This window comes from Dendrobates tinctorius, unplaced genomic scaffold (genome assembly GCF_039654945.1).
Source record: "Dendrobates tinctorius isolate UK_male_01 unplaced genomic scaffold, ASM3965494v1 ptg000032l, whole genome shotgun sequence".
NCBI classification, from domain to species: Eukaryota; Metazoa; Chordata; class Amphibia; order Anura; family Dendrobatidae; genus Dendrobates; species Dendrobates tinctorius.
In genome coordinates this window covers 44,315,198-44,343,176 of record NW_027361700.1, presented here as the reverse complement: position 1 = coordinate 44,343,176, position 27,979 = coordinate 44,315,198, and the positions used below count along the sequence as shown (strand labels likewise).

General features: G+C 44.2%; 1 protein-coding gene across 2 annotated transcripts in view; it reads right to left on the bottom strand.

Moving 5' to 3' along the window:
• Positions 1-27,979, bottom strand: part of DBF4B (DBF4B-CDC7 kinase regulatory subunit) — a 58,543-nt gene that overhangs the window by 15,761 nt on the left and 14,803 nt on the right. For both annotated transcript variants that reach the window (XR_012231625.1, XM_073572856.1), the window contains exons 3-12: positions 20,698-20,831; positions 17,144-17,278; positions 16,772-16,825; positions 16,337-16,397; positions 16,018-16,073; positions 15,872-15,908; positions 15,604-15,649; positions 6,500-6,622; positions 4,674-4,767; positions 4,482-4,591 (exon numbers count right to left, since the gene is read on the bottom strand). Coding sequence is in view for 1 of the 2 variants with exons in the window: in XM_073572856.1 (XP_073428957.1) it covers positions 4,482-4,591; positions 4,674-4,767; positions 6,500-6,622; positions 15,604-15,649; positions 15,872-15,908; positions 16,018-16,073; positions 16,337-16,397; positions 16,772-16,825; positions 17,144-17,278; positions 20,698-20,831 (850 nt within the window). In the remaining variant the exon portion in view is untranslated. The remainder of the gene's footprint in view (positions 1-4,481; positions 4,592-4,673; positions 4,768-6,499; positions 6,623-15,603; positions 15,650-15,871; positions 15,909-16,017; positions 16,074-16,336; positions 16,398-16,771; positions 16,826-17,143; positions 17,279-20,697; positions 20,832-27,979) is intronic.

Sequence of the window (27,979 nt, the reverse complement as noted above, 5' to 3'; positions counted from 1 at the left end):
CTCCTGGGCCAAAACGGAGCGATCACTATAACTTTCGCTCTGTCTCTCCTGATTTTCCTCACCACTAGAGGTAATAGCGATAGGGGAGGGAAGGCATAGGAAAGCCCGAAATCCCACTTTATCAGCAAGGAGTCTACCGCCAGGGGGTCTTCTCTGGGATTTAGTGAGCAAAACTGTCTTACTTTCCTGTTTTCTTTGGTGGCGAAGAGATCTATCTCTGGCAGTCCCCACTTCTGTACAATCAGGTCGAAGATAGAGTTTTTTAGGGACCATTCTCCTTGCCTTAAGAGATTGCGGCTCAGGAAATCTGCCGTGGTGTTTTCTTTCCCCTTTATATGTAGAGCTGTTAATGATAGGAAATGCTGCTCTGCTAGCTGGAACAGCCGTTCTGCTACATTCATCAGGGATTTGGAACGGGTCCCGCCTTGGTGGTTGATATACGCTACGGTGACCAGATTGTCGGAGAACACTCGCACATGATGGCCCTGTAGATACACAAGCAGTTCTTTAGCCGCCAGCTCTACTGCTGTCAATTCTTTCAAGTTGGATGACATCTCTATCTGATGGTGTTCCCATAGGCCCTGGACCAGAATTTCCCCCATATGAGCCCCCCAACCGGAAGGGCTAGCATCCGTGGTGATTATGCGGGATATGTCATATTCCCAGGGAACCCCTCTGGATAAATTATTCTCATCTAGCCACCATTCTAGGGACTCCCTTGTGTTTCGGGACAAGGTTAGCTGGCCCTCTAAGTAACCCCCAAGCATTTTTTGATGCCTTAAGACCTCGCCCTGTAGAGTTCTTGAATGAAACTGGGCCCACTGGACCGCCGGGATACAGGAGGAAAGTGAACCTAGAAGGGACATGGCTTTCCTGAGGGACATGGTCGGGTTATTGGAAGCGTTCAGGACCTGATAGTGTAGGCGAACCAGCTTCTCTGGGGGCAGACGGCATTCCTATTTTACGGAATCTAGGATGAGGCCCAAGAATTGTTGGATTCTCATCGGCTGTAACCGGGATTTTTTAATGTTAAGCAGCCATCCTAACCGTTCTAGGGCAGACCTTGCCCTTTGTAGCTGTTGCAAACAATGGTTAGCCGTTTTCCCTACAATCAAGAAGTCATCTAAGTAGGGAACTACTAAAATGTCTGATTCACGTAGATGGGCCATAACTTCCGCTACTACTTTAGTAAACACACGGGGAGCGACTGCTACCCCAAAGGGGAGGGCCGCATACTGGAAATGTTGAACTGCCCCATCTAACTGCACTGCCACTCTGAGAAAACTCTGATGATCTGCATGAATGGGTATATGGTAGTAGGCATCTTTCAAATCTAACAACACCATGAAGCAGTTATGAAACAGTAACTTTATTGTTGAATTAATTGTTTCCATCTTAAATGGACGTGTGACCAGGAATTCATTGAGGGATTTAAGATTTATTATGGTCCTAAAGGAACTGTCTGGCTTGCGGACCAGGAACAAAGGGGAGTAGAAACCTTTCCCCCTTTCTTCCTCTGGAACTTTAGCTAGGACCTTTTTATGGCAAAGATCCCGAACTTCAGCTTCCAGGGCAGACTGTTCTGATGAGGATGACCTAAGAGGAGTGACCTTAAAACGATCTTGGGGAACCCGGGAGAATTCTAGTCGTAGGCCCGCAGTTACCACCCCCAGTATCCAGTTGCTATTAGAGATTAATGCCCAGGCCGGGTAGAAGGCAGCTAGTCTCCCCCCTACCGGAGCAACTAGTCATTGGGGCGGCTTTTTAGTGTCCCGTGCTGGACCTTCCTGGCGCCCCCCTCCTCCGAACATGAATCCAGTACCTCTCCTTCTTTTGTCGTCCCATCTGCCCTGATCCCTGGACGGCCTCCTACGGAAATATCCTTTCCTGGTAAAGGGGCGTCTAAAAGAGGGGTTCGGCAGGCTGGGGAACTTCTTTTTATCGTCCCCGGCCTTTTCTAAAAGTTCATCCAGGACGGGCCCAAACAGGTATTCGCCCTCACAAGGAATGGAACAGAGTCGAGATCTGGCCTGGATGTCTCCTGGCCAGCATTTTAACCAGAGAGCCCTTCGAGCTGCGTTGGATAAACCTGCGGTCCTGGCCGCCATCCTCGCAGAATCTGCTGACGCATCAGCCAGAAAAGCAGCAGCACTTTGGATAACTGGTAAGGCTTTTCGAATGTATGCTCTCGAGGTTCCATCCTTCAATTGGGAATCCAGCTGATCCAGCCAGACCATCAAGGATCTGGCCGTACATGTGGCCGCTACCGCTGGTCTCAATGCACCCGCTGACATCTCCCATGTTCCTTTCAGAAAAGAATCCGCTTTTTTATCTAGCGGGTCTTTTAAGGAGGCCATGTCATCGAAAGGTATGGAGGACTTTTTGGAGGCTTTGGCCACTGCCGCGTCCAGCTTAGGGGCCTTGTCCCATTTGGTTACCACTGGGTCATCAAACGGGTACCTTCGTTTGAAGGCAGGTGGCAAAGAACCTCTTTTTTCAGGCTTTTTCCATTCTCTATTTATTAGGTTCTGGACTTTATCATTCAACGGGAAGGATCTGCGCTTTCTGGGATCTAGGCCTCCGAACATCACGTCCTGTGCTGAAAGCTCCGGTTTTGTGTCTGCTACCCCCATAGTGGACCTTACTGCTTTAACTAACTTATCCATCTGGTCTAAGGGAAAGCAGAAACGGCTCGAGTCTTCTTCTGAAGATGATGAAGTGGAGGCCGGGGAATCTGAGGAGATATCGATTCCAGGTGCGGCCGAGGACTCTGAACCAGAGAGGTTAACATCTCTTCCCTTAGAGGAGTCTTTTCTAGATAGGGCCTTCATTTCTGTCCTGATTATCTCCCTCAGGCTTGTGGTGAAGTCCGGTGTTTCTTCCGCCACCTGTATGGACGGGGAAGAGTGTAAGGGCCTGTCAATCTACCCCTAGGGTACCCCTATCCAACCCCTACCGTTTGTCGCACGCATGGCTGACACAACTTTTTAGGGTGGCCGTCTGGCAAAGGGCAATTACAGAGGGCACATTCCCTGTGCTTCTGCTTCCCCGTAGCTTTCCTTGCCTGCGAAAGAACAAAAATAAAACACTGCATCAGGGTACATTCACGGAGATCTCTTACCCATGCAGATGAGGCAGGTACCGGGTCACGGAGGGAGGCAGGAGGGTCCTTTAGCCTGGAGGAACTTCTGTGGCTTTGTTCGCCCGTCCGTTTCCTCTTCTGCTGGCCACTCGCCTGTGAATTCACTGTGGCCTGTTTCTCTGGGCGCTCCTGCGCCTCGTCCTGCTGCTCTGTGGGGGCTTCTGTCGAATCCATTGCTGGGCCTTCAGAAGCACCCCAGCAGCGTCACCTCCTGCTTTTAATGCCTCCCACAGTGTCCGGGTCAGCAGGGCTCTGGCGCGGCACCTCCTCCCCCGGGTCCACCCCCCCCCCCTCCCCGGGTACCGCGCGCCGCCCCAGACGCGCATCCCGGAAAGCCGGCCGGCACCCGACTTCCGGTTTCGGCGTTCCCGGCCCCGCCCCTTCCGCTGCGTCACTTCCGCCGCGCGATCAAGACCGCGGGAGCGCGCGGAAAGGAGCCGGCACGGCGCCCCCAGCTCCGGAATGCCTGCCGCCCCCACATGCGCCGACCTGCGCCCGCTGCACAGGCGCGACCGCCAGCCGAGAGAGAGAGAGAGAGAGAGAGAGAGAGAGAGAGAGAGAGAGAGAGAGAGAGAGAGAGAGAGAGAGAGAGAGAGAGAGAGAGAGAGAGAGAGAGAGAGAGGAGACCGGGGGGATGCAACAGGAGGGGTTCCAGGGGTAATACGTACCTTGTGCCGGCCCTATGGAGACGGCTGTCCACCGGACCCTCTGCTCCGCCTGCTCCAACCACTGTCGTGGTGACCTACCCGGCCCCACCGTGGCGCATCCAGGGACCCGAGCTTGACCGAGGTAGGCGACCCCCCCGCTACCTGGGTCGGTCAGCCGGCCTGGGAATCCCTCGACGACTCCATGATGGACCATCTGTAGGAAGTCCCGTCCTATAGGAACAGGAAACCAACTGATGCGTGGGAGAGGTGCCGCCCTTTTGTATCTGTAGGTTTCCTGTTCCTGAAGGGCGGAACCCCTCTCTCAGGTGGTGCTGTCATGGACGACCGAATAAAGAACCTATACATGTTTGGCATCTACGAACTTGTAATGACCTGGAGAATCACAAATGGAAGATTTAGCATTTAGCGAACATGGTGAAAAAACAAACAAACCAACCAATTCTGGAATTGCAATTTTTTTTGCAATTTCACCTCGCTTGGAATTTTTTTCCCCTATTTTCCAGTACACAACTCGTCCCGCAAAAAACAAGCCCTCACATGGCCATATTGATGGAAAAATAAAGTTATGGCTCTGGGAAGAAGGGGAGCAAAAAAAGGAAAATGGCCCAGGGTGAAGGGGTTAAAGGATCCAGGCAAAATACCATTCGATGGAGGACTTTGATAGCACTTACCCAAGAGGCAAAGGAACAAACTCGCAGACAATATGAGATGTGATGTCATCAATGACTGTGTAATTGGAAGCATTGAGAGCGAAGAAGCAGTGCTGCTTGCTGATCAGGTGCTGCAGAAGTGACGGAACAAGTCATGTGTGATCTTGTATTCATCATTTCCATTCTTACCTTTTAATTAGACGCTCCCCTTACCTCACAAAGCTTTCTGTAGGTGATGTGACAGCATTCGCAATATCCACTCTTCTCCCAGTTCTGTGGTCTTTCACCCGCATCCTTGTCCTGTTCCCTAATTAAAATGGGAACAGATATTAATATACACAGGTAGTCAACAAAATGAGAGGGATGGAGGGTTGACACTAACACTTTCTCTATGCCTTGATCATAGCCAGACTAAGGCCTCTTTCACACTTCAGTTTTTTTTTTTTTTACAATCAGTCACAATCCGCCAGGTTTTGAAAAAAACGGATCCTCAATTTTCTTTTGAGGATCCTTTTTTTTCCTCATTGACTTCCATTAATGGCGGATTGCCGTCCGTTGCATCCGTTTTTTTTGAGGATCCGCCAAAAGTTGCTGTCCGTCACCATACTCAAAGATTTCAAAACGGAGCTTGCAACATTTTTTTCTCTGGCGAATTCTCTCTCTCTCTCGGCCAGCGGTTCCTTTAAATTTCCTCATTTTCAGAACGGATCCTGTGCCATCCGTTCACATCAGCTGAGAACGGATCCGCTTGTCTGACTTTTTGGCGGATTTGAACTGATGCAAAAAAAATGAAGTGTGAAAGAGGCCTTATGTAGGCATATAATCCATATCAATGTGTGTGGCATGGACAAATGTGCAGGCTTCAAATGAAATAAACAAAAAATAGATTGTTGAAGCTCCACATTAGTTCAGTAATCAGTACATATAACACCCAGCATCATGAGAACACTCAGAGTAAGAAAAAAAGAAGCACTCCTCCCACCAAAATTTGTATCCTCTTAATATATTGCAGTTACATTATATGGCACTGTGTACGGTACGTACAATTGCTCATTTTGCCCTCCTATCAGCTAATTCTTCTCTTTTCTATTAGATCTTTGACGTCACGTGATTACAAACTGACTAGCTGAAGCCTTCTAAGCTCTATGTAGAAATAGGTGGTCAGTTTTCCCTGTAGGTCACTGCTAAAGTATATGGAAGGGTAAGGAGGGAGCAGCTGGGTCAGGAGCTAAAGAGGATGATGATACTCCTCACATGTAAAGCACCATGGAATAAACTGCACTGTAATAAATAATAAATGCAGGGAAAATAAATTTCCTGTTTCTACAAAAAGCAGAGAAAAGAATAATTTATCGGGTAGAAAGGCAAAATGAGCAATTGTAAATACACAGTGCTGTATAATATGATGTTTGCAATATATTAAAAGGATAAAACCTTTTGACAAGAGTACTCCTTTAAATGAAAAATTCATAAAAAAATAGAAAGGTGTGTTAGTTTTAAAGTCTACAGCACAGGTTCATTAAAACGTCCTTGTAAAAAATAAATAAATTATATATATATATATATATATTTTATTTTTTTTTTTAAACTTTAGCTTCATTGTGAGACATTTCTGTACTTTGGTATGCTCTCAAGGATCACTATACAGACCTGAAGAACGTTTTGTTAGGCCCCCCGGCGGCCAGTTTAGAGTCACCCATCTGTATTTACAAAAGAGATGCTTCACATGTCACATGAAAAAGAGCCCAGTAAAGTGGCCTGAATGAAAGTGATCAGAGCAGTTATCCTGCAGCCGGGCTCAGGGCCTGTGCATGCAGATACAGCAATGTACCCATCATGCACCTGATATAGGAACACGTTAATAGAATAGTGCAGTACAAAACTGCAATACTATGAAATAATAGCAAACCTGGGATTATTTAGTACAGATGAAAGATGTACAGAGAAAACACATTTATGTACAAATACATCACTTTAAGAAAAGGCAGTTAGTTGCATTAGGCATATCCGTCTGAAGGCACATGGCCAGTAGGACCTACCCAACATCTCTGTCTTTATGTGTACTGTGGTTGGTTAGCGCAGTCTCAAAAGGACCTCGGTCTGAAGAGATAAATGAGCACTCGGGAAAGTTGGAGAAGGAGCGGTGGATTGGACGGTATTTTCTGTAGAGGTAAGAGTTAGAAATATGAACACAATGTTCTGTTTACAACCACAACAGAAACTGTCTTCCGATAGTATACCTAGAATGCATCAACTGTAAATTATGAAGGGTGTGAGAGGGGGTGGTGGTAATGAGGGTTTATTGAAGCTTTTTTTGGAGAGCAACAGAGTCTATAGACAGGACAGCATGGGATTACAGCTGATTCTTGCTGTAACCTGAGCTGCCCTCGGTCACATGATTTTGTGGCTGAGAATCTGCCAATTCTCATGATGCCATGTCAGATTCTCCCACTTCTGGGTCCTGGAACTTGATGAGTGGGAAACACCCACTGAGGGCTCATACCAACCAGCGTTAATTAAATCAGTCCGATGTTGCTCCTGGAAAGTCAGACGTGTGTCATGTGAGTAAAATGTGATATTTCTCACCTAGCATCCGTATGACATTAGTATGCAATGAGATTTTAACATTAGCTCTTACATAGAGAATTCCTCTATGTCATTTACATTTAAACAAAATATTCTTCTATACATAGGTACAAATATGCTAGTGAGATATACAAGCATTGCTTTGCGTGTGTAGTTTACTGTAGATGTATTTAATTCATAAGTAAAATAATGGCTTGGGGTAAGCAAAAATTTGAATAACCAGCTGAGGGGCTGATGTTTCTAGCCTGAAGCTTCCCATGCTATTAATATCAGCTCCCAGCTATATATGTAGCATTTACAGATTGCCAAAATGGGGAGCCCCCCCCCATAACTAATAATCAGCAAAAGCTAGGCAGACAGCTGCGGGCTGATATTAACAGGATAGGAAGGGGGTCATGGATATTGCCCCACCGCCAGATTAAAAACATCAGCAATCAGCCGCCCCAGAAAAGGCGCAAAGATGCACCAATTCTGGCACTTAGCTACCAATCATCCCACTTGCCCTGGTGCGGTGTCAGGTTGGGCAATAGTATTTGGGTTGATGTCAGCTTTATAATGGCAGCTAACAACAAGCCCAGATGTTAGTAATGGAGAAGCGTCTATTAGATGCCCTCATTATTAACCCAATAGTCAAATTGTAACAAAAAAAAAAAACAAAAAAAAAAAAAAAAACCTGAATAAAGTCCAATATTTGAAATAATCACCCCCCTTTTTTTTACCCATTTAATTTTGAAACTAGAAAAGAAAACTTATACTCACCTGTCCAACGAGAAGATAATCCACTGATGCCCATGTCTCCTGTAAAAGACAAAATAATAAACCACCATATTCCTCACCTGTCCGACAAGAAAATAATCCATTTGTTCCTAAACGAGTCTAGCTCTGCCACATCTAGATGCCATTCTGAACGTTGGCATGACGCAAGTGTTCAGCCTGGCATCCAGCAGAGACACTGAGCTGCGTGTGATAGCACAGCATCAGTGTCTCTCAGTGACGTGCAGGTGAGCGGAGTTTACAGCCGATGAACTCTGTTCCCCCGACATCACCACTAGCGTGAGAAAGTTCTGAGGTGAGCTCAGTGAGGTGAATGGAGTTCATGTGCAGCTCAGCATTTCTGCTGGATGCCAGGCTGAACACTCACATCACACCAACGTTCAGTATGGCATCTAGACGTAGGAGAGCTAGACTTGTTGCAGGACAAATGGATTATATTCTCGTCGGACATGTGAGGCATATGGTGGTTTAGTATTTCAAATAAAAGGACTTTATTCGGGCTGTTTTTTTTTTTTTTTTAAACAATTTTACTACAGGTTTAGTAATGGGGAGTCTTCTAGCCGCCTCTCCGCTACTAACCCCTGGGCTTGATATCAGCTGCCAATACAAAGCCCCAATGCTATTACCCCACTTGCTACCGCACCAGTGCAAGTGGGAAAAGCAGAGGCCAAGTGCCAGAACTGGCACATCTTATGGATGCGTCATTTCTGGAGCAGCTGAAACCTTATATTTTTAGCCTGGGAGGGGGCAAATATCCATGGCCGCTCCTAGCATATTGATATCAGCCTGCAACTGTCTGTCTACCTAACCTTTGTTGGTTTGGGGGGGGTGAATCATTAGAAATAACCAGTGAAGGCCAAGTAGACAGCTGTGATCGGATATTAAATAGCCTGGGATGCTTCAGGTTTATTACCCCCTTCCCAGGCTATAAACATCTGCTCTTAGCTGTCCGCTTTCCCTCAGCTGGTTATTAAAGTGTTGGGGGATTCCACGTCATTTTTTTTCTCTCCAAGTTATTGAATTATGAGCTAAATACATGAACATTAAACTATGCACGCACTGCACTAATTATATAAGTCAAGGACATCTTTTTTTATCTATTCAATGTACTGTGTGTACTTGAGTATAAGCAGAGCTTTTCAGCACTTATTTTTTCTAAAAAAGCCCCTCGGCTTATACTGGAGTGAGGGTCCCAGAATATGGAGGGGTCACAAGAGGCTGTGGCTAAAGTCTGTTCCACCTGCTAAAGCGAAATGAATAGTCACTGCTCTGGCAGTGAACATTCATTTCTCTGTAATAGTGGGCACAGTAGTCACAGCCACCAGCTTCCTGCAGCAGCTGGGCGATTACATGTTCCTACTTAAGGGAATGAATATTCACGGCCCTCCAAGCCCATGGGTAGTGAATATTTATTCCCATAAGTAGCGGGAACACGTGATCATCTGGCTGATGCTGGCACCAGAACAAGACGCTGCGAGGGAAGGTAAGTAGCATGGTTTATTTTATGTTACTGATGGGGGCCATGCATACCAGGATCGGGATGAAGAGGAGGCCACAGAGACCAGGATCAGGATGAAGAGGAGGCCACGCAGACCAGGATCAGGATGAAGAGGGGGCCATGCATACAAGGATGGGGCTGAGGGGACAGTGCATACCTGACCTATATTCTAGTAAATAAGTTTTTCCATTTTTGTGGTAAAATTATACTCCAGTATATACGTTATACATCTATTCTATTTAGAAGGGGGTCACATAATTTACTGTACTTGGCTGATAAAATGGCGGGTATATAAAATATCAGATTGCACACGGACCATGCAATTTTTTTCTAGCACCCATTGACTTGCATTAGCAAGTCTCGGCCGATATACGTGGCCAATGCGCAGCATGCTACAATTATTTTTTTTTTTTTTTTCAGTCCGATCTGAGAAAAAAAAAAAAAAAAAAAAAAAAAAAAAAAGAAAAACATGCTATCAACAATTAAATATTCAAAATATCAAAATTTTATTAGCTTCAACACACCAAACATGTTGAATACAACTCCTAGTGTGCATGCCCCACTGGACAACCAAAAGACCTCAAAAGAAATAAAGATGTAACCAAATTATGTAATAATCCATCTTTAAACCTATGGTCACTAGTCAAATTGGTTTTGACAGCCTATATGGCCTATAAGAGTACCTTATTACGCAAAATGTACTAAAGAGAACCTGACAGAAAGGACAGATGCATGTGCAAAAAGGGCACCATGATGAAAAAGGTTCTTCGTGTACACTGGGTTAAAACGTAAGAAACAAGTTCAAATGGTTGTATGCAGTAACCCCCTGTGTAACAGCAGAACATAGGGAATGTAAAAAAAAAAAAAAATGGCAACAAAATAGCTCAGATTATATATTCAAAGTAGCCCTAGAAGATGCATTAAAATATCCTGTATATCAAAGGGGCTAGAAATAGCCTAGATCAAAAACCATAATAAAGAAAACAGGATTCCCAAAAGGTGCCTAGGTATTAGGAAAAGCTGGTAGGTAGTTAAAATAAACTACCCTCCAGGGATGGAGCAACCATACCTAAAGAACATGACCAGAGAGAATGATGTTAGGAGGTCCGGGGGCCAGGAGAGCCCGATGCGTGTCTCCACAGCGGTGGCTTCATCAGGGACAAGTGAGGTGGTGAGTGTGACCCATTAGTCTATAAAGCATACCAAAGTAGCAGAATCCTCATCAGCTGTGTGTTGCAGCGTTCATAAACTGGAAATGGATTTGCATAATGCAGCGAGATACCGGAAGTCAGATGTACAGGACAAAAATGTGTCCCGGAGAAAATGGAAGAACGTAAGGAGACTACCCATGCGTCGACGAGACGCCAATAGGGTACGTTATAATTGAGTGATTATAAAGAGACACTGGATGTCAGCCAATCATGCATGCGCAGTATAAGTTGCAATACAAGACTCGAAGTCTAAAATTGAGGAGTGCGCTTGCGCAGTTAATATACCAAGAAGCCATATGCTATAGTGAAAATACAGGAGGAGCAAGAATGCAGGCGCGCTTGTAGGTGGTACTAGCCTAAACCATACTGTCTGGTAACTCCATATAATTGCCAGGCATTAAATAGCCACGGCTAAAAATAAAATCATCAGCAACAAGACAAAATATTGTCACGTATGCGCAAACACGATATACATAGAGCTAACAATATTCCCACTGGGGTAGACGCTGTGCAAAGAAACAAAACACATAGAAATATCGCTCTTACGCAATCAGTGTAAGTAAGGCACTGGAAATGAGGTGTAAAGTGCGCATGCATGAAAAAAGGAAGAGATTGCCACTCTCCAAAAAAAAAAATTTTTATATATATATATATATATATATATATATATATATATATATATATATATATATATATATATATATATATATATATATATATACACACATACATACATACACACACACGAACACTAATACGGTATTTTGATTGTGCTAAAGGGAGTCAAACCATACATCTTAGGCTGCAAAGATAAACCCGCAGCCTAGAGTGAATACACCAGATAAAAAAACATTTATAGTGCATTATGGCCTATTCATAAGGTAAATACACCTGTCCAGGATTATATAATGATTGCACTCAGGGGGCCAAATCATGCATCTCATGCTGCAAACAGTAAACCAGCAGCCTGGAACGAGTTAAAACATAGAAAGCTACAGCTTATTGGGGCCAATTCATTAAAGTCCATATACCGTTAAAAAACAAGCAAACAAAAAAAAAAAAAAAAACAAAAACACACAGACACCGCAGATGAGCAGTGAATCAAACAGCAACATTAGCCACAGTGCCATTCATTTTTTTTCTTTATTGGATTTTACTTGTCCATTTTTTTTTTTTTCACGCAGGCGAGTATGAGGCCTTACCTAAAGGCAAATTTGTACACCAGGCACCTGCTTAAAGGAAATGCATACACCAAAGACTGAATGAATCTCCTTGTTATATCCACAGGACAACAAATACGGGTCCTTCATCATATGGATACACGATGGACATTTATAAACACATAGTGAGGGTGATTTACTTATCTCTCCCGATAGTATGCCATTTATAGTTTGATTTATTTATTAACCTTAGTTTTATTATTTAAAGCTGTGATACAGCTATAATATTCCTTTAAATTTTCAGTTATTGGTAGCAATGTAATCAGACTGTTGCTTTACAGCACTTCTCTTTTTGGTATGGCATTGCCAGTTAAGCATTGGTCTTCATTCATTACACTCTGATCTCTCTCCAGCCGCTATCCTAGCCTCCATGTCAGTGAGGGGAATCTTTATTGTCAGGGCTGGTGTAATGGTATTTTGTACATTACTTCTATTCCCTGCAGTGTCTTGTACAAGAGATGATGCAGATATGTGGGGAAGCAGGGGGGAGGGTGGTGGTGGGTGTAGGCAGAATTGCAGGGGGTGTGCTCACTGCTGGCTTATGGCCCAGCAAAAAGGAATGATGGTAAATGTAGTCATAGGGGAGCAGAGGAATATGAAGAGGAAGTAATCGCTATGGCAACAAAGCTGCTGCCAGGGGACGAAGTAAAAAGGCATAAAACTGCCAGAAAAAGGTATATGGGAATATTTAGGGCCATTACTCTTAAGCATTTATGGCAAAACTAGTAATAGAATCTGGGTAGTGGGCAACGTCTTTAACTCCTGCAATACCTTTGACGTACATGTCGCATTCCTGCTTTTGCACGCTGAGCCCACATATTTCCCTGCACGTGATGGCCGATTTAATCAACCATCAAGTGCCTCTAACAGCAGCAGGAATGAGCTGTGATCCCATGCTGTCCTGTCTGTATACCCTTCTTTCCCATCGTGGGAGCTGTGGTATGACCATGTTCCTGCACAAAGCAATTACACAGTACACAGCAGGGGCATATTCATAAGATTATCTCAGCACAAGAACATTATTTTTTAAACACGTCCAATTATGGAAATTTTGTTGTTGTTGTTCCAAGATGTATTGATTAATATCAACTTTAAAAATTAACTTTGTTAGTGGAAAACCCCCTTGAGGCCTCATTCACACGTCCTGATGTTTCCTGTACTGAAAACATCTGTGTGTGTGTTTCATACGTGTGGCATACGTATGCCACGTCAATATCACAGGTACCGGCACCTGAGAAAAACCAGCAGAGACTGTGCGGTGAACTGCCATAATCTCACTGAGGTCAACGTGGTTCATGGGCCCGCTTTCACTGCAGCCAGTGAGTCATTCTCCCCTTGCTAATGAGCAAATATCACACAGATGGATTATGGCGTGGGACTCTATGGATTCTTCCAACTTCGGACAGATGAGGGATATTATTTTATATATTTTTTTTTTTTTAAAGGGGAAAACGGCTTCAGGGGATTAGGTGTTAAGGGGAGTATAAATTGTTTTTTCATTTTATTCTTCTAAATCTGACAGCTGAGTGTTGCAGCCCACAGCTGTCAGTTTTGCCTGACTGGTTATAGAAAATCCAGGGGCACTCACGTGATTTGTTTTATTTATTTATTTATTTATTTATAGCGCAGACTGATGAATACTCCCATCAGCCGCTGCTGCTCTATTAGCAGCAGCACGTGTAGGCTGATGGGAATAATAGTCTCTTCATTCGCCGCCCGCTCTCACTGTAATCACTTGAATACATCTCTCATCATTCTCCCTTGCTCGCAACTGATCGCTGGCAAAGCAGGGGAAGAATAATGCGAGCAGTGTTCAGCACCTGTCAACAGCGGTAACTGTACCGCTGCTTCTCTGGTGCCGGTGCATGTGGAACTGTCGTGGCACACAGTTGCCACACATATGCCACAGTACTGGACACTGACATACTGACACCTCCGGTACCAGAAATATCAGGATGTGTGAAACAGGTGTGGGGAGGAGGACCCCCATATAGTGTTTGGGCCGGAACCAGGGAGACCGCCATCAGGGTTATTGAAGGAACCACACCAGGGGGATTACAAAGGGAGACATGCGACTGAAGTTGTCAGGGAAACAGGGGGCGGGGCTAGGACACAAGGAGCAGGGGGCGCGCTGAGGTGGCAGTTGGGAGAGAGCCAGAGAGAAGGCAGGAAGCAGGGTGACTTGCAGGGGCACGGAGAGGAGAAAGCTGCGCAGTGACCGACAAGAGAGACGTGAGAGACTTACCAGAGACTGCTCCCCGCCCCCGTTCTGAGAGAATCATCCCCGCTGCCCCCCGCCTTGGTGGGAGAGGAACTTTACCTCAGGTTGTGGCCGTGAGTACACGTAACTAGGTCACAAAGGCCTGGACACTTCCCCCCAGCCTTCCCCTATCACGCCGACCTGGCCGTCACCGGCCTGGAGATACGCCACCTCGTCACAGGCGAGATAAGAGGCCCACTACCCAGGCTTTGGGAGAGGCTCCTTGATAAAGGACGGCTACAGGTCATCTGGGGAACTGCGTCATCACCGCGCGCCAGCGGCATCGCTTTCTTCAGGGCCTGTTGCGCCCCAGCGGCATCGCTTTCTTCAGGGCCTGTTGCGCCCCAGCGGCATCGCTTTCTTCAGGGCCTGTTGCGCCCCAGCGGCATCGCTTTCTTCAGGGCCTGTTGCGCCCCAGCGGCATCGCTTTCTTCAGGGCCTGTTGCGCCCCAGCGGCATCGCTTTCTTCAGGGCCTGTTGCGCCCCAGCGGCATCGCTTTCTTCAGGGCCTGTTGCGCCCCAGTGGCATCGCTTTCTTCAGGGCCTGTTGCGCCCCAGCGGCATCGCTTTCTTCAGGGCCTGTTGCGCCCCATTCCTTCCCGGAGTAGCGAGGCCTCAGGACAGCCGCCTCAGCGACCTCTATGCGGCCACGCTCACGACACCAGCAGTCCCTGGAAGGCTAAGTGGCATTATAATTTTGTTAAGATTGTTGAGTCCCTGCGTGGACTGTTTGTTTTTGTCCTTAATTTTATGTTTGTTCAGCCAAGCCCAGTGGCTACAGTTAGATAAAAGTTATTTCGCAAACCACCATTCGTCTAGTGTCTTCACTGCATCCTGCGAACCTGCTCAACCCTACACAGGCTTTAAGGACAGGGATAACTTTGCCAGACAGTATTAATGAGCAATGAGAAATATGAGAAATGTGTTTTATTCTTTTCTTCTATGGTGCAACCTTGTTATGTTGAGACAAATATGTCAGAACAATACACATCACACAAAAGGTGACTAGGGCCTAATAGCCACAAGTAAAAGTCGTCAAGAGCAACAGAAATATTCCTAAGCATACAATAGAATACAGGAGAACAAGCAGTCAAGGCAGTCTGTCTATAAGATGTACAAAAACCTTTTTATTGTTTCATAACGTATAAATATATCAATAAAAATATAGTAACATGAAGATACATGGGTAATAAACATTCCTATAACACTTGGTTCATGAAAATATATATATTGGAGGCAAGTCTAGTTATGTGCATTTAGGTGAATCTCCTAAAAGGGATATTTACATCAAATTGGAATAGAGACATCACTCTCCTTTTATCTAGGAATATAATTCCCCCTGATCCGTATACTATTATGTGCTGACCCCAGACTTACTTTACCCAAGTCCTCCATTAATTATCTTATTGTCTTCATGTTACTATATTTTTATTGATATATTTATACATGTTATATGATGTACAAAAACATTTTTAGTATTACATATTATAGACCGACTGCCTTGACTCCTTGTTTTTATGTATTCAACCTTGTTATGTTGTATAATCTTGAAGAAAAGGAGTTAAAAAAAATTAAGGAATCAATGATCACTCACCGGCTCCGATCCTCAATCTTCAGGAAGGGGCTTTTCAGTTTACCAACTGAGAAACATGAAGAAAATGTAATTACAAGACCTTGTAAGGAAATCCCACATTATATGTAGGAGTGCGGAGTGGGCTCCTCTTCAGCACTTGTAACGTATATTTCTAACAGAGATCACCATGATTAGCAGACAATACAGGGGCCTGAAATGCTTCTTAATGAATAATTACAAGAATAAATCTGCACTTTGATCTGCAGTACAGGGGCAGGTGTACACTCACCCTTTAGGGTCTGTTTTGCACCAGCAGGTCCTTTTCCCTGAAATACATACAACAACACATGCCACTTTTATTCATGAAAAGTATTACAAGAAAATCAGGTGCTGTCCATAATGACACAATCATATTTTGGCTGTCACACATTGTACCTCAACAGGCCTCTTTGCTCTCCTTTCTGTGGAACACTCAAGATACTCCAACACTTCTAGAAATAAGACGGTTAAGGGGCATAGAAGAAACAGGCAAGTGCAATGGTTACATTTCTTTTTTGGCAGAAGCATAAGGCGTCATCTATAGGCAGTACAGAGGTACTACGCTGGCTAAAGACATGACTTTAGCATTACTGTAGAGTTCTTCACTGAGCTCGATCCTCTTTGATGGTCTATAAATAATCTTGGACAGTAATGAGCACTAAATATATACAAAATATATACAAAGTCCCAAACTGATATATAGGAAAAAGGATACCGTCCACATGGAGGATACAGACTCCCCAAGAACGGGCGCTGGAAAGTATACTGCTGCACTCCTGAGAAAGGGGAATAATGAGGCAAACAATAATTTAGAAGAGAGTGGATGGAGCAAAATAAGGCCAAATGCGCACACACACAAAAAAAACAAAAAAACTAGCAGTTTCTGCAGGAGACAGTCTTGTTTTGACCACTGTCGAAAATTCAAATGGTATGAAAATTTTCATACCATTAATACAATTGAGAAAAGTGCAGCAGGCTTTGCTTTTCTATACAGGGGGCAACGATGTAGTAAATATTTTTTCACAATGAGGTCCTAGCTGTATCAATGTCACAATAAAGAGAGGTGGAGGAGGCATGTGAAAACAGAGGACATGAAGGAAATGGCACATAAGTGGAGTAGGATGGGGTGCAATCCTTCCAAAGCGCGTACCTGGCTCTGTACAACCTTTTTCAGAAGCTGCTTTCCCCGGCTGTATGGAGTTTTCTAGAACAAGATAAAAAGCAATGAGCAAGAGGCTGAGAATCTATGTAATGTCTTATTTTGGAGAATCAGCAGTAGCTTAATGTTCCTTTGGATGAGGGCAACCATCTATATGTAAAATTCAGGATTGTATCTTTTACAAAATTATGTTCGGCCAAACAGAAGTCAGTGGAAAAATTGCATTAATCCCTATAAATGCTTCTATTTCACATACACTGGACACCAGATATGCTCTCATTCGTGTCCATGCAACATCTATATTCTGGAAATACACAGGAAAGAAAACAAAAACAAAACTTTAGCATGTGAACATGGCCTGACCTCTATCTTCTCTGTAGTCGGATGTTGGGAGCTGCCCCCTTTTCCATCACAGGATTCTACATTAGCGACATGTGCAGTTTTTCTGTTCCCAGTCACCACGTAGTTGATGTCCCTGCTCAAGAAGCTCTCAATAACCTGTAAGAAAAGTTTACAGCAGTAGTGAAGTTTATGTATTTATTAGTTGCAGTGTGCTGGCACATAATGTATGTATAAGTTCGTATATTGGCCACATAGCGCCTTTGTGCACCTGTACATTAATACTAAAATTGTGCGGGACCCATATTTTGCAGCACATACCAGGGGTGTGTGGCCCCCTCCAGGGTTCAGCACTAATGATGAGTGCTCAGATAAGGTGTTAACAAAAGCATGCTCAGGTGCTAACCGAGTGTCTTCAGCGTGCTAGAATACGTTCGAATCCCCACGCCTGCATGTCTCGCAACTGTTCGACAGCAGCAACACAAGCTGGGATTAACAAACAGGCAAACCATGCATGTATTGCGGCTGTCGAATAGCCGTGAGACATGCAGCTACAGAGTCTCGAACATGCCCAAGACACTCGGTTAGCACCCAAACATGCTTAGATAACACCTTATCCGAGCACGATCACTCATCACCCTTATCCACACAAGGTTTTGAAGAGAACCTGTAAGCAGTTTTGGCCGATACAAGATACGGCTGCTGCCTTTCAGGGCTGATCTACAGAATTCTATAATGTTGTAGATAAGCCCCGGGTCCAACCTGAAAGATAAGAAAAATATGTTTTATTATACTCGAGAGCAGGTTGCGGGATGCAGTGACAGGCAGGAGACAGAGCAAGGGTTAACTGGGTTTTCATCAACAGTGGGATACTCCACGCAGGGAGGTAAAGGGTTAAACAGGGAATAAAACAGTTCAATGGTTAAATTGTGGGTAGGGTTAAAGAACAGTGAAGACAGTAGGGACAGTTCTTGTGGGGTTAACTTATCCTATCCGCTGGTCCTCAGGCCGTGGGTGTTAGCGGTGATGGCGCCAACAACTGCTGACTCGACGCTTGTCCACTTAGGTCCTGAAAATAACGGTGGGCAGTCTTCTGGTGGCAGTGGTGGTCTCCCGTACCTTCTGCTGAGCCCCTAGTCCAAGTACGAGTGTGGCTAGAAGCTAACGCACGGTCTGAGCCCAGCGTGGTCCGGCAAAAGTATAATGAGGAAGCAGAGCGCTGATAGCAGTTCCACTCTCTGTCTCTCTCAAGCGGCACCCGGAGAGAGCTCAGCTTCTTGCTTAGTCACGATCAGTGGGCGCACTGCACTTCTTTCTCACAAGTTCTACTGGCAGCGGTGGGGATGCTCCAGCGCGGGCCTACATGGTGCCGGTGCTCGACGGAAGGAGTGCTCACCCCTGTCTGCTGTGCGCCTCTACTCTGCCCTCAACAGGGCAAATCAGTAAACCTGCGCAGGAGCACGGTGGGGGGGAGCGATGAAGCAAGCAGGAGGATGGCATCACAAGAAGATGGGAGGCGCTGGACCCGCGACTACCATCGGACCGGACTGCCGCCCCGGGTGAGTATAATAAAACTTATTTATTTTATCTTTCAGGTCGGAACATTATAGAATGCTGTAGATAAGCCCTGAAAAGCAGTGGCCGCATTTTATATCGGCCAAAACTGCTGACAGATTCCCTTTAATTGCGAGCCATGACTGGTTTCCTTTTCACTCCCAATTCACATGAGGCTGGTTTGGCACATAGAGTGGTAGGACATATAATGGTTAGTGATTGACCATCAATATTAAAAGGTGCCTTGAGGTAGTTGGATGGCTTTTGCACTCTGATCAAAAAATGCAAAGAACCTTACCTTTAACATTTACAGCAATATCGGAGTTCATGTAGTTACAGTATTAATCAGTGTATGTATATGGTCGTATATTTGCTACATAGTGTATTTATGCACGTGTACAATAATTTCATACTAAAAAGGTGTGCGGGACTTATTTTTTTCCTCTCCTATTAAACAGTCTTTGAAAAAAAAGAACAGCACAAGGATGGCATCCAAGTGATGTCTGATTTTTGCAGTGACCTATAGATTTGCAGTGGAGAGATTGATCTGAGATCAAACATGTCTTTGCCATTTTGTGTGAAACACTCAGGCTGCAAAAATAATGGGACTTTTAAACAGCCCCATAGACTGTAATAGGCATTTGATCTGTCTGTTAAAAACATTGGTAGAACTTGTATGAGAAAAACCTGACATGAATGAGGCCTTACTCAGGATTCTTACTCAATAAGCAAATAGTATATACACAAAGTTATTTCAAGAACCACTAGTGTTTTTCTCTTTATTGCACTGCTGGAGTGGTGCTTTAAATGTAATTCTCTTGCTCCTTGTCTCATACTCGCCTGCTACCTTCATCCTTTTGTAGGGTCGCTCCCGTCCGGCAGAAAATGTTATGCCGGGTAGATCCAGTGTTTCATGGAGCATGCTCGAGGTTAATTTTCAATACATCTCTATGAGGGAATCGTTCTGGCTCTCATAGACTGTCATTGAGCTCTTGTGACGTAACTTCTGACTACCGGTCAGTCAGACGTTATGGGCACAAGATGGCACTATGGGGCCGGAGTCGGTAAAAGCTGAAGCCATTACAAGGAGAGTATAAGAACAGGGGCAAGGGGCTTATAGGTAACGCGACACTTCAGCGCTGAAAAACAAACACATGCTGAAGTGATGTTTTAACATCACGTAGATGCTACAGATTAAGAATTGAATAAAGTACCGAAAAAAGTAAAAACAATAGTCATAAATATTACTAAATCAAAAGTCAGAAATGGTCAGTGATCTGTATTGCAACCACTGAATCAGTCACATTTGTTGTCACTTTCGCAGTAGCTTCTCAGCTAATGACGACCTGAACCTGGTTGCCACATTTACAAACACAAGAATAGAAAAATGGCAAAATCTTCAAGTAGAAGCATTATTAAAATAAAACTTTACCAATCTTAAACAGCTTCTGATATAATCATCCGAACACTTCTAGGCGGCCAGTAGAGTTGAGCGACTTTGGTCGGATCGGGTTTCATGAAACAAAATTTGTTTCAGATGAAACTGGTCCGACTAGGGCAAAAAAAGTCGGAGTTTCGTCCGAAACCCGACCCCAATGGGAAATTTCATCCACTCAATGCCGACTTTTATTCCCCATTGACTTGCATTGGGGTCGGGTTTCGGACGAAACTCCGACTTTTTTTGCCCTAGTCGGACCAGTTTCATGAAACCTGATCCGACCAAAGTCGCTCAACTCTAGCGGCCAGCCCTGCAATTGCATTGACCAACTGTGCAGATACTGAACAAGCAGGTCACACCGGAAGATCTCAGCTCTGAAGGCACAACCACTTAGAATAGATCTAGTACAAGTAAAATGGTGTGTACAGATGGTGGCAGAGTGCACCACTGCTAAGGTCACATTTGCAGGTTTGTGGTCTTGCTATCTGCACTTTACTGATTGAAACTTATAGAACAAAAGCTAAAAAAGACATTAACAGGGACATGCAGACAACCAATGTTTCTGAATGGAGACCCCTTTACTCACCCCACCCAGGCTACATATGGCTTTAGTTAGGAGTTGTGTATGTTTGTTATGGGGAAGATCAAGGTAGAACGACTTTCCCGTAAAGCTGATTCTTTTCCTTCTGTCCAGAGTCAGGGCCCTTTCAACATGTTGACCTTAAGACAAATGCAAAAATGATGACTTTTCTGATACCACAAACATCCAACCATACCAACAAACAGAGCAGTAGTAAAAGTGATAGGCCCAAAGCATGAAGAGTGACTAATGACATTAGGTGCAGCAATGACGACCATGTATGGATGCAGATTTTTTTATCCAGTCCACCACACTGTACCTGTCAGTATCTAGCATGAGATGTGTTGTCATATGAAAGGTTTCACGCTTTGGGACTGTAATGTAAAGTGATCTGTTAGCCCCCAATAAGTGTATATGGCCTAAAATGATGCATGACAGAGCACATGGTGACTCATTCTTCACCATTAAATTCAATTGCACTGTAGGTGGCAATGCCTGAATCCCATTTTACGGCGATAGGACATCAGCCCCAAGGGGGCCGCTGAACATGAGAGAAACTGCCGTGTTAAAGAGCCCTAAATGTCAGTGTAGTGTGTTGTAGTCCAAGTGTGGTAATATACTCATCAATCACCATCTTTTTCAGTATCCAGCCCCAATCCACTCCTCTTAGTCACAGGACAGCAATTTCTGACCCTCGGAGTCACACTGCACTCTGTGCAACAGAACGAGGCTTCCAGCTCAGACACTGAGTGCCGTGTGATAGAGTCTCCGAACAGACATCACATCACTTAGAAGAGGACTGGAGAAGAAGGTGACAGGTGAGTATAATAACACACTAGTCTAACATTTACACAGGTTCAGGGAATATAAAACATTAAAGGGAGCCTGACAGCCGATACATGCTACCAACAATATGTATATGGAGGCATCTACTCTTAGTAAGCACCTGTTCTCTGTTTGGATGTGCCGGTCAGTCTTTTGACAGCTGATACAAGCTGCCAGTAGGTCGGTCAGCATGAATAAGGCACTGCTTGTATGATTTAAGTCGTGCGTGTTTGAAATGCTGCGGTTTTTGAGAGAAAAGCCGCTGGGGACCGAGCCGCTTGGGAGACTAGTCAGACATGCGGATCCCTGGAGGCTTCTCCATACCAGTTGCCTTGGAGTGGCATGTCTCTCAATATACATACTTGTAGGGACAGACCCATCACTCAAGGGCAGCAGGTGGATTTCAGAGTATGTCTTTCTCTAAAACACCGTAGAGTCAAACACACATAGGGCTGAAATCGGGCAGCTAGTGTCGGATACATGCCAGATAACTTTTTTTTGTTAAAAAGTGTAAAAGACATCAAGCCACCACAAGGTGATCTCAGTATGGATGGTCCCTAAATGAGTAATTAGAGTTAGGGACCATACGAGGTCACCTCAGAGTGGTTGGATGCTATATGCTTTTTTTTTTTTTTGTTACTGATTAAAAGATGTTAACTAAGTACCTCACATTTTTGATGTATAGAGTAAGGGTATGTGCACACGTTGCGGATTCGTCTGACGATTTTTCAGCATGGAATCTGCAGAATTCGCAGGTCAAAATGCCTGCGTTTTACCTGCGGATTAAGGCTATGTGCACATGCTGTGGATTCACCTGCGGGTTTTTCCGTGCGGAACCGCAGGTAAAGTGACCTGCGGTTTCACACCTCTACTATGTTAAAGGTGTGAAACCGCAGCGGAATCCGCAGAAACAATCGACATGCTGCGGTTTATAAACCGCAGTGGTTTTTAAAACCCATAGGGTTACATGGTACTGTACCATGTCTGCGGAACTGCTGAAGTTCCGCAGGGCCAAAACCACAGCGGAACCGCAGCGTGTGCACATAGCCTTAGGCTATGTGCACGCGTGCGGAATTCCGCAACTCCCTGCTGCGGGAAATACGTGAGAAAGCCGCATGCGTAATTCTCATGAAAAAAAAGCCAGATTACTTACCGGTAATGCTCTTTTAATGAGTCCACGACAGCACCCACTGGAGGTATCGGATCCGCCCCATTGGAACAGGAAACCCTACAGAAAGATAAAAGGGGGCGGTCCGCCTTTCCTCCTCAGTTGTATTTCAGAGTAAGAAAAAAATCTTACCAGCTCACTTGAAAACAGCCTGTGGTGTGTGGGAGCAAGGGATCACGTAGTCCAGCGTGTAGTTAATCCAAAATGAAGAAAGAACATCCCAGCTACTAAAAGATCCATTTATTGAGTAAAAAGTAAGACAGAGTTCACATGAATGTCTCTATGTTGCGTTTCGAACACCCAAACTGGGTTCTTTATCGAAAAGCTGACGACAATGCTGGCAAATACCATTTTATACACAGCTATAGCCAATAATGATACACATGTGTCACATACAATTAATTAAAATTACCACACAGGTAAAAGATTACTATGACATATAGAAAAACGTATATCAATTAAACATACTTAACAAGAAAATTTTTTTTTTTTTACATCATTTGAATATTATCCGCACATTAATAATGGTATAGAATCTCTTTGCGTGCATTTAAACCGCTCGGTGTACATGTTCCTAAACAGAACATCCAATAAGCTTCGTTTTCTGACATTCCCTCCTCGCGGCTGCTTTATAATTCTTTCAATGCCTGTTACTCTGAGAGATGAAATGTTTCTCTGATGGTGATATATGAAATGTTTAGAAGCTGAAGAAACATTGCGGTTAAAACTTCCTACCGAAACAATATCCGTGATATGTTCAGAAATGCGGGTTTTTAAATGTCTGGTGGTACACCCAACGTAACTAAGATCACACGTCATACAGTTAATCAAATATACAACATTCCTAGAGTTACAATTAATATACTGAGAAATCCTGTATTGTTTGGAATTGTCAGAGTTAGAAAACTCATGGGTCACCACAGAATGAGCGCATGTTCTACAACGCATAGAGCCGCAATAAAAAAAAAAACCCAGAATAATTAAGCCATGTTTTTTGACCTTTATCTGGAGAAAATAAACTGGGAGAAATCATATTGCCGATGGTGATTGCCTTTTTGGCTACTATATCACAACCAGGTGACAAAATGGATGTTAAAATTTCATCCTCATATAAAGTGGGAAGATGCGGTTGAATAATCGATTTAATCGAATTAAATTGTGGACTATATTGTACAGATGGCACCATTTTTTTTTTTAAATGTAAACACCTGGTTTATTACACTTGGGAGCAAAAAAGTCGCATCTGTTTTTCCTCCGGACAATATTAGTGGCTCTATTTAAAGACCATTCAGGATATCCCCTCCTTCTTAATTTATTGCAACACAATTCCATCTGTTTCTTGGTTTCTAAAGGATTACTGCAATTTCTAGAGACTCTGGTTAATTCCCCCACAGGGATAGACCTGGTTGTATGATGTGGATGGCTACTGCAAGCATGTAGAATGCTATTCCCAGACATAGGTTTAGAGTAGGTAGAAGTAGAAATACACATACCAACATAATCCCGCAATGTGAGATCTAAAAAAAGAGAGAAATTATCAGATTCACGGGTAAACCACAAGTTGAATTCATTACTGTTCAGATAATTGACAAATTCTGGTATGGCAGATACATCGCCCCTCCAAACAAGGAGGGTATCATCGATATATCTGCCATACCAGAATATCGAAGACACAAAAGGGATTAGATGAGGAATAGAGAAAATGTTCCTCCCAATAGGACATTACCAAATTTGCTACAGATGGGGAATGTTTGCCACCCATAGACACTCCTCTGCATTGAAGATAAAAATTCTGATCAAACAGAAAATTATGATGTAATAAGAAATGCAACACCTGCAAGACAAAATTGTGAGAAATCAGAAGTATATTCACTATATTTATGCAGATGTTCTACAGCTATAAAGAAAAAAATGACCAGATTCGACAGGAAATTATCTCCCAATCCCCTCATACCATGCACTGTCCTCCCTCCCCCACTGCATTTAGCTCACTCTCTGATTTTGAACCAGTCACAGAAGTAAGCAGGCTCCTTGCATCTTCTCGCCCAACCACTTGCACCAGTGACCCATTTCCGTCACATCTCCTCCAGTCCCTTTCCCCTGCTGTCACCCCTCACCTAACTAAAATATTTAACCTCTCTCTCTCTTCTGGTATCTTTCCCTCATTTAAGCATGCCATCATACATCCGCTACTTAAAAAACTATCCCTTGACCAAAACTATGCCACTAACTATAGACCTGTCTCTAATCTTCCCTTCATCTCTAAACTCCTGGAACGCCTGGTCCACTCCCGTCTTATCCGCTATCTCTGATAACTCTCTTCTCGACCCTCTCCAATCTGGTTTCCGCTCTTTACACTCTACTGAAATTGCCCTCACTAAAGTCTCTAATGATCTACTAACAGCTAAATCAAATGGTCATTACTCCATGCTAATTCTCTTGGATCTCTCTGCAGCATTCAACACTGTGGATCATCAGCTCCTCATCACTATGCTCCGTTCCATTGGCCTCAAGGACACAGTTCTCTCCTGGTTCTCCTCCCAGCTTTCTGACCGCTCCTTTACTGTATCTTTTGCCGGTTCCTCCTCCTCTCCCATTACTGTTGGGGTTCCTCAAGGATCGGTTCTAGGCCCCCCTCTTCTCCTTGTACACTGCCCCTATTGGTCAAACAATCAGTAGATTTGGTTTCCAGTACCATCTCTATGCTGAGGACACCCAATTCTCCTGACATCACGCCAGCCTTTCTAGAAAACACCGGCGATTGTCTATACGCAGTGTCTAGCATCATGTCCTCACTATATCTGAAACTGAACCTGTCAAAGACTGAACTCCTTGTGTTTCCTCCCTCTACTAATGTACCTATACCCGACATTGCCATTTCTGTGTGTGGTTCCACTATTACTCCCCAGCAACATGCCCGCTGTCTTGGGGTCATACTTGACTGAGCTTTCCTATGCCCCCCACATGCGATCACTGGCTCGCTCTTGTCATCTGCACCTCAAAAACATTTCTAAAATTCGACCTTTTCTTTCTTTTGACTCTGCAAAAACTCTTACTGTTTCTCCTATTCATTCTCGTCTGGACTATTGTAACTCTCTTCTAATTGGTCTCCCTCTTACCAAACTCTCCCCTCTCCAATCTGTCTTGAATGCTGCAGCCAGGATCATATTCCTCACCAATCGTTACACCGATGCCTCTACCTTGTGCCAGTCATTACACTGGCTACCCATCCACTCCAGAATTCAGTATAAACTTATTACCCTCACCTACAAAGCCCTCCATGGCTCAGCACCACCCTACATCTCCCTTGTTTCAGTATACCACCTGTTGTGAACTCATTTTCTGGTTTACCTCTGGATTCTGGTGAGGGTGGTGGAGATGGCTGTGTTGACAGAGGAGTCGTGAGTTTTCCATCCGGGCTCCCTCTGGTGGTGACAGCAGGTAATGAAGCTGATCTAAATTGCAGAGACCTGCCACCTGAGGAGGAGGACTGTGAGTGGACATCAGGAGTCTCTGAATGGATTTAAGACAGCCGACTCCCTAATTTTGTGCTGGTGATTTTCTCCTGCCCTGAGGTTCTGGTTTCCAGTTCTGTTCCTGCCTTCTCAAGCCAAGTGTACTCTGCTATTTTTCACATGAGATTTGGTCTGGTTTACTGTTTTTGTGGTCAGCCAGCCCCTGCTGGGGCTGTGCTGAATTTCCATTCTTATGTCTCTGTTTATGCCAGTTTGCTTTTTGTCCCTGATCAGACTGGTCTCTTTTTGCTCTGCCTTCAGAATATACCACAGTGCTGATATAGGGAATTGAAGTCTAGCGACTTCAGGGTTTTTGTTATCAGAAAGTGTTGGACATTTTTTGGCAGGGTTTTGTGCGTGATTGCAGACAGCATCTTTCCTTTCCTGTCCTTTCTAGTTAGTGTGGGCCCCATCGTTTGCTCAGCCTATTTTTTTGTGTTTTCATCTTGTCTCACCGTCAATACATGTTTGGGGGCTGTCTATTGCTTTGGGGTCTGCTCTGGGGCAGTTTAGATTTCCACTTTTCTTGCTTTAGGCTTATTTAGTTCTCCGGCTGTGATGAGGCGTCTAGGATCATCGTAGGTACGCTCCACGGCTACTGCTAGTTAGAATCATAGAATTAGAAGTGACCTCCTGGGCCATCTGGTCCAACCCCCTGCTCAAAGCAGGATTCGCTAAATCATCCCAGTCAGATGTCTGTCCAGCCTCTGTTTGAAGACTTCCATTGAAGGAGAACTCACCACTTCTCGTGGCAGCCTGTTCCACTCATTGATCACTCTGTCAAAAAGTTTTTTCTAATATCTAATCTGTGTCTCCTCCCATTCAGTTTCATCCCATTGCTTCTATTCTTTCCTTGTGCAAATGAGAATAAAGATGATCCTTCTACAAAGTGACAGCCCTTTAGATATTTGTAGACAGCTATTATGTCTCCTCTCAGTCTTCTCTTTCGCAAACTAAACATTCCCAAATCCTGCAACCTTTCCTCATAAGACAGGGTTTGCAGACCGGTCACCATTCTGGTTGCTCTTTTCTGAACTTGCTCCAGTTTGTTGATGTCTTTTTTAAAATGTGGTGCCCAAAACTGGACACAATATTCCAGATGAGGTCTGACCAAAGAGCAGTAGAGGGAAATAATGACTTCACGTGATCTAGACTGTATGCTTCTGTTAATACATCCTAGAATTGCATTTGCCTTTTTTGCTGCTGCATCACACTGTTGACTCATATTCAGTCTGTGATCTATTAGTATACCCAAGTCTTTTTCACATGTGCTGTTGCTTAGCCCTATTCCTCCCATTCTGTATATGCTTTTTTCATTTTTATTGCCCAGATGTAGTACTTTGCATTTTTCCCTGTTAAAAACCATTCTGTTAGTTGCTGCCCACTGCTCCAGTTTATTTATATCTTTTTGAATCCTCTCTCTCTATTCTCTAGTATTAGCTATCCCTCCTAGCTTTGTGTCATCAGCAAATTTAATCAGTTGTGTGGATAGGATCAGGGGTCTGCAATCCGCTTAGTTACCAACCTCTCTGGTTTCTGGGGCTTAGCTTGTTTTTCCTCCTCGGTGACTCATTCATAACAACCACCCTACCCGCGCCCTCCGTTCTGTTGATGACCTGAGGTTAGCATCCTCAATAATCAGAACCTCCCATTCCCGTCTCCAAGACTTTACACGTGCTGCGCTAATTCTTTGGAATGCACTTCCCAGGTCAAAACGATTAGTCCCCAATGGCCACAATTTTAAGCGTGCCCTGAAAATGCATTTATTCAGACTAGCCTA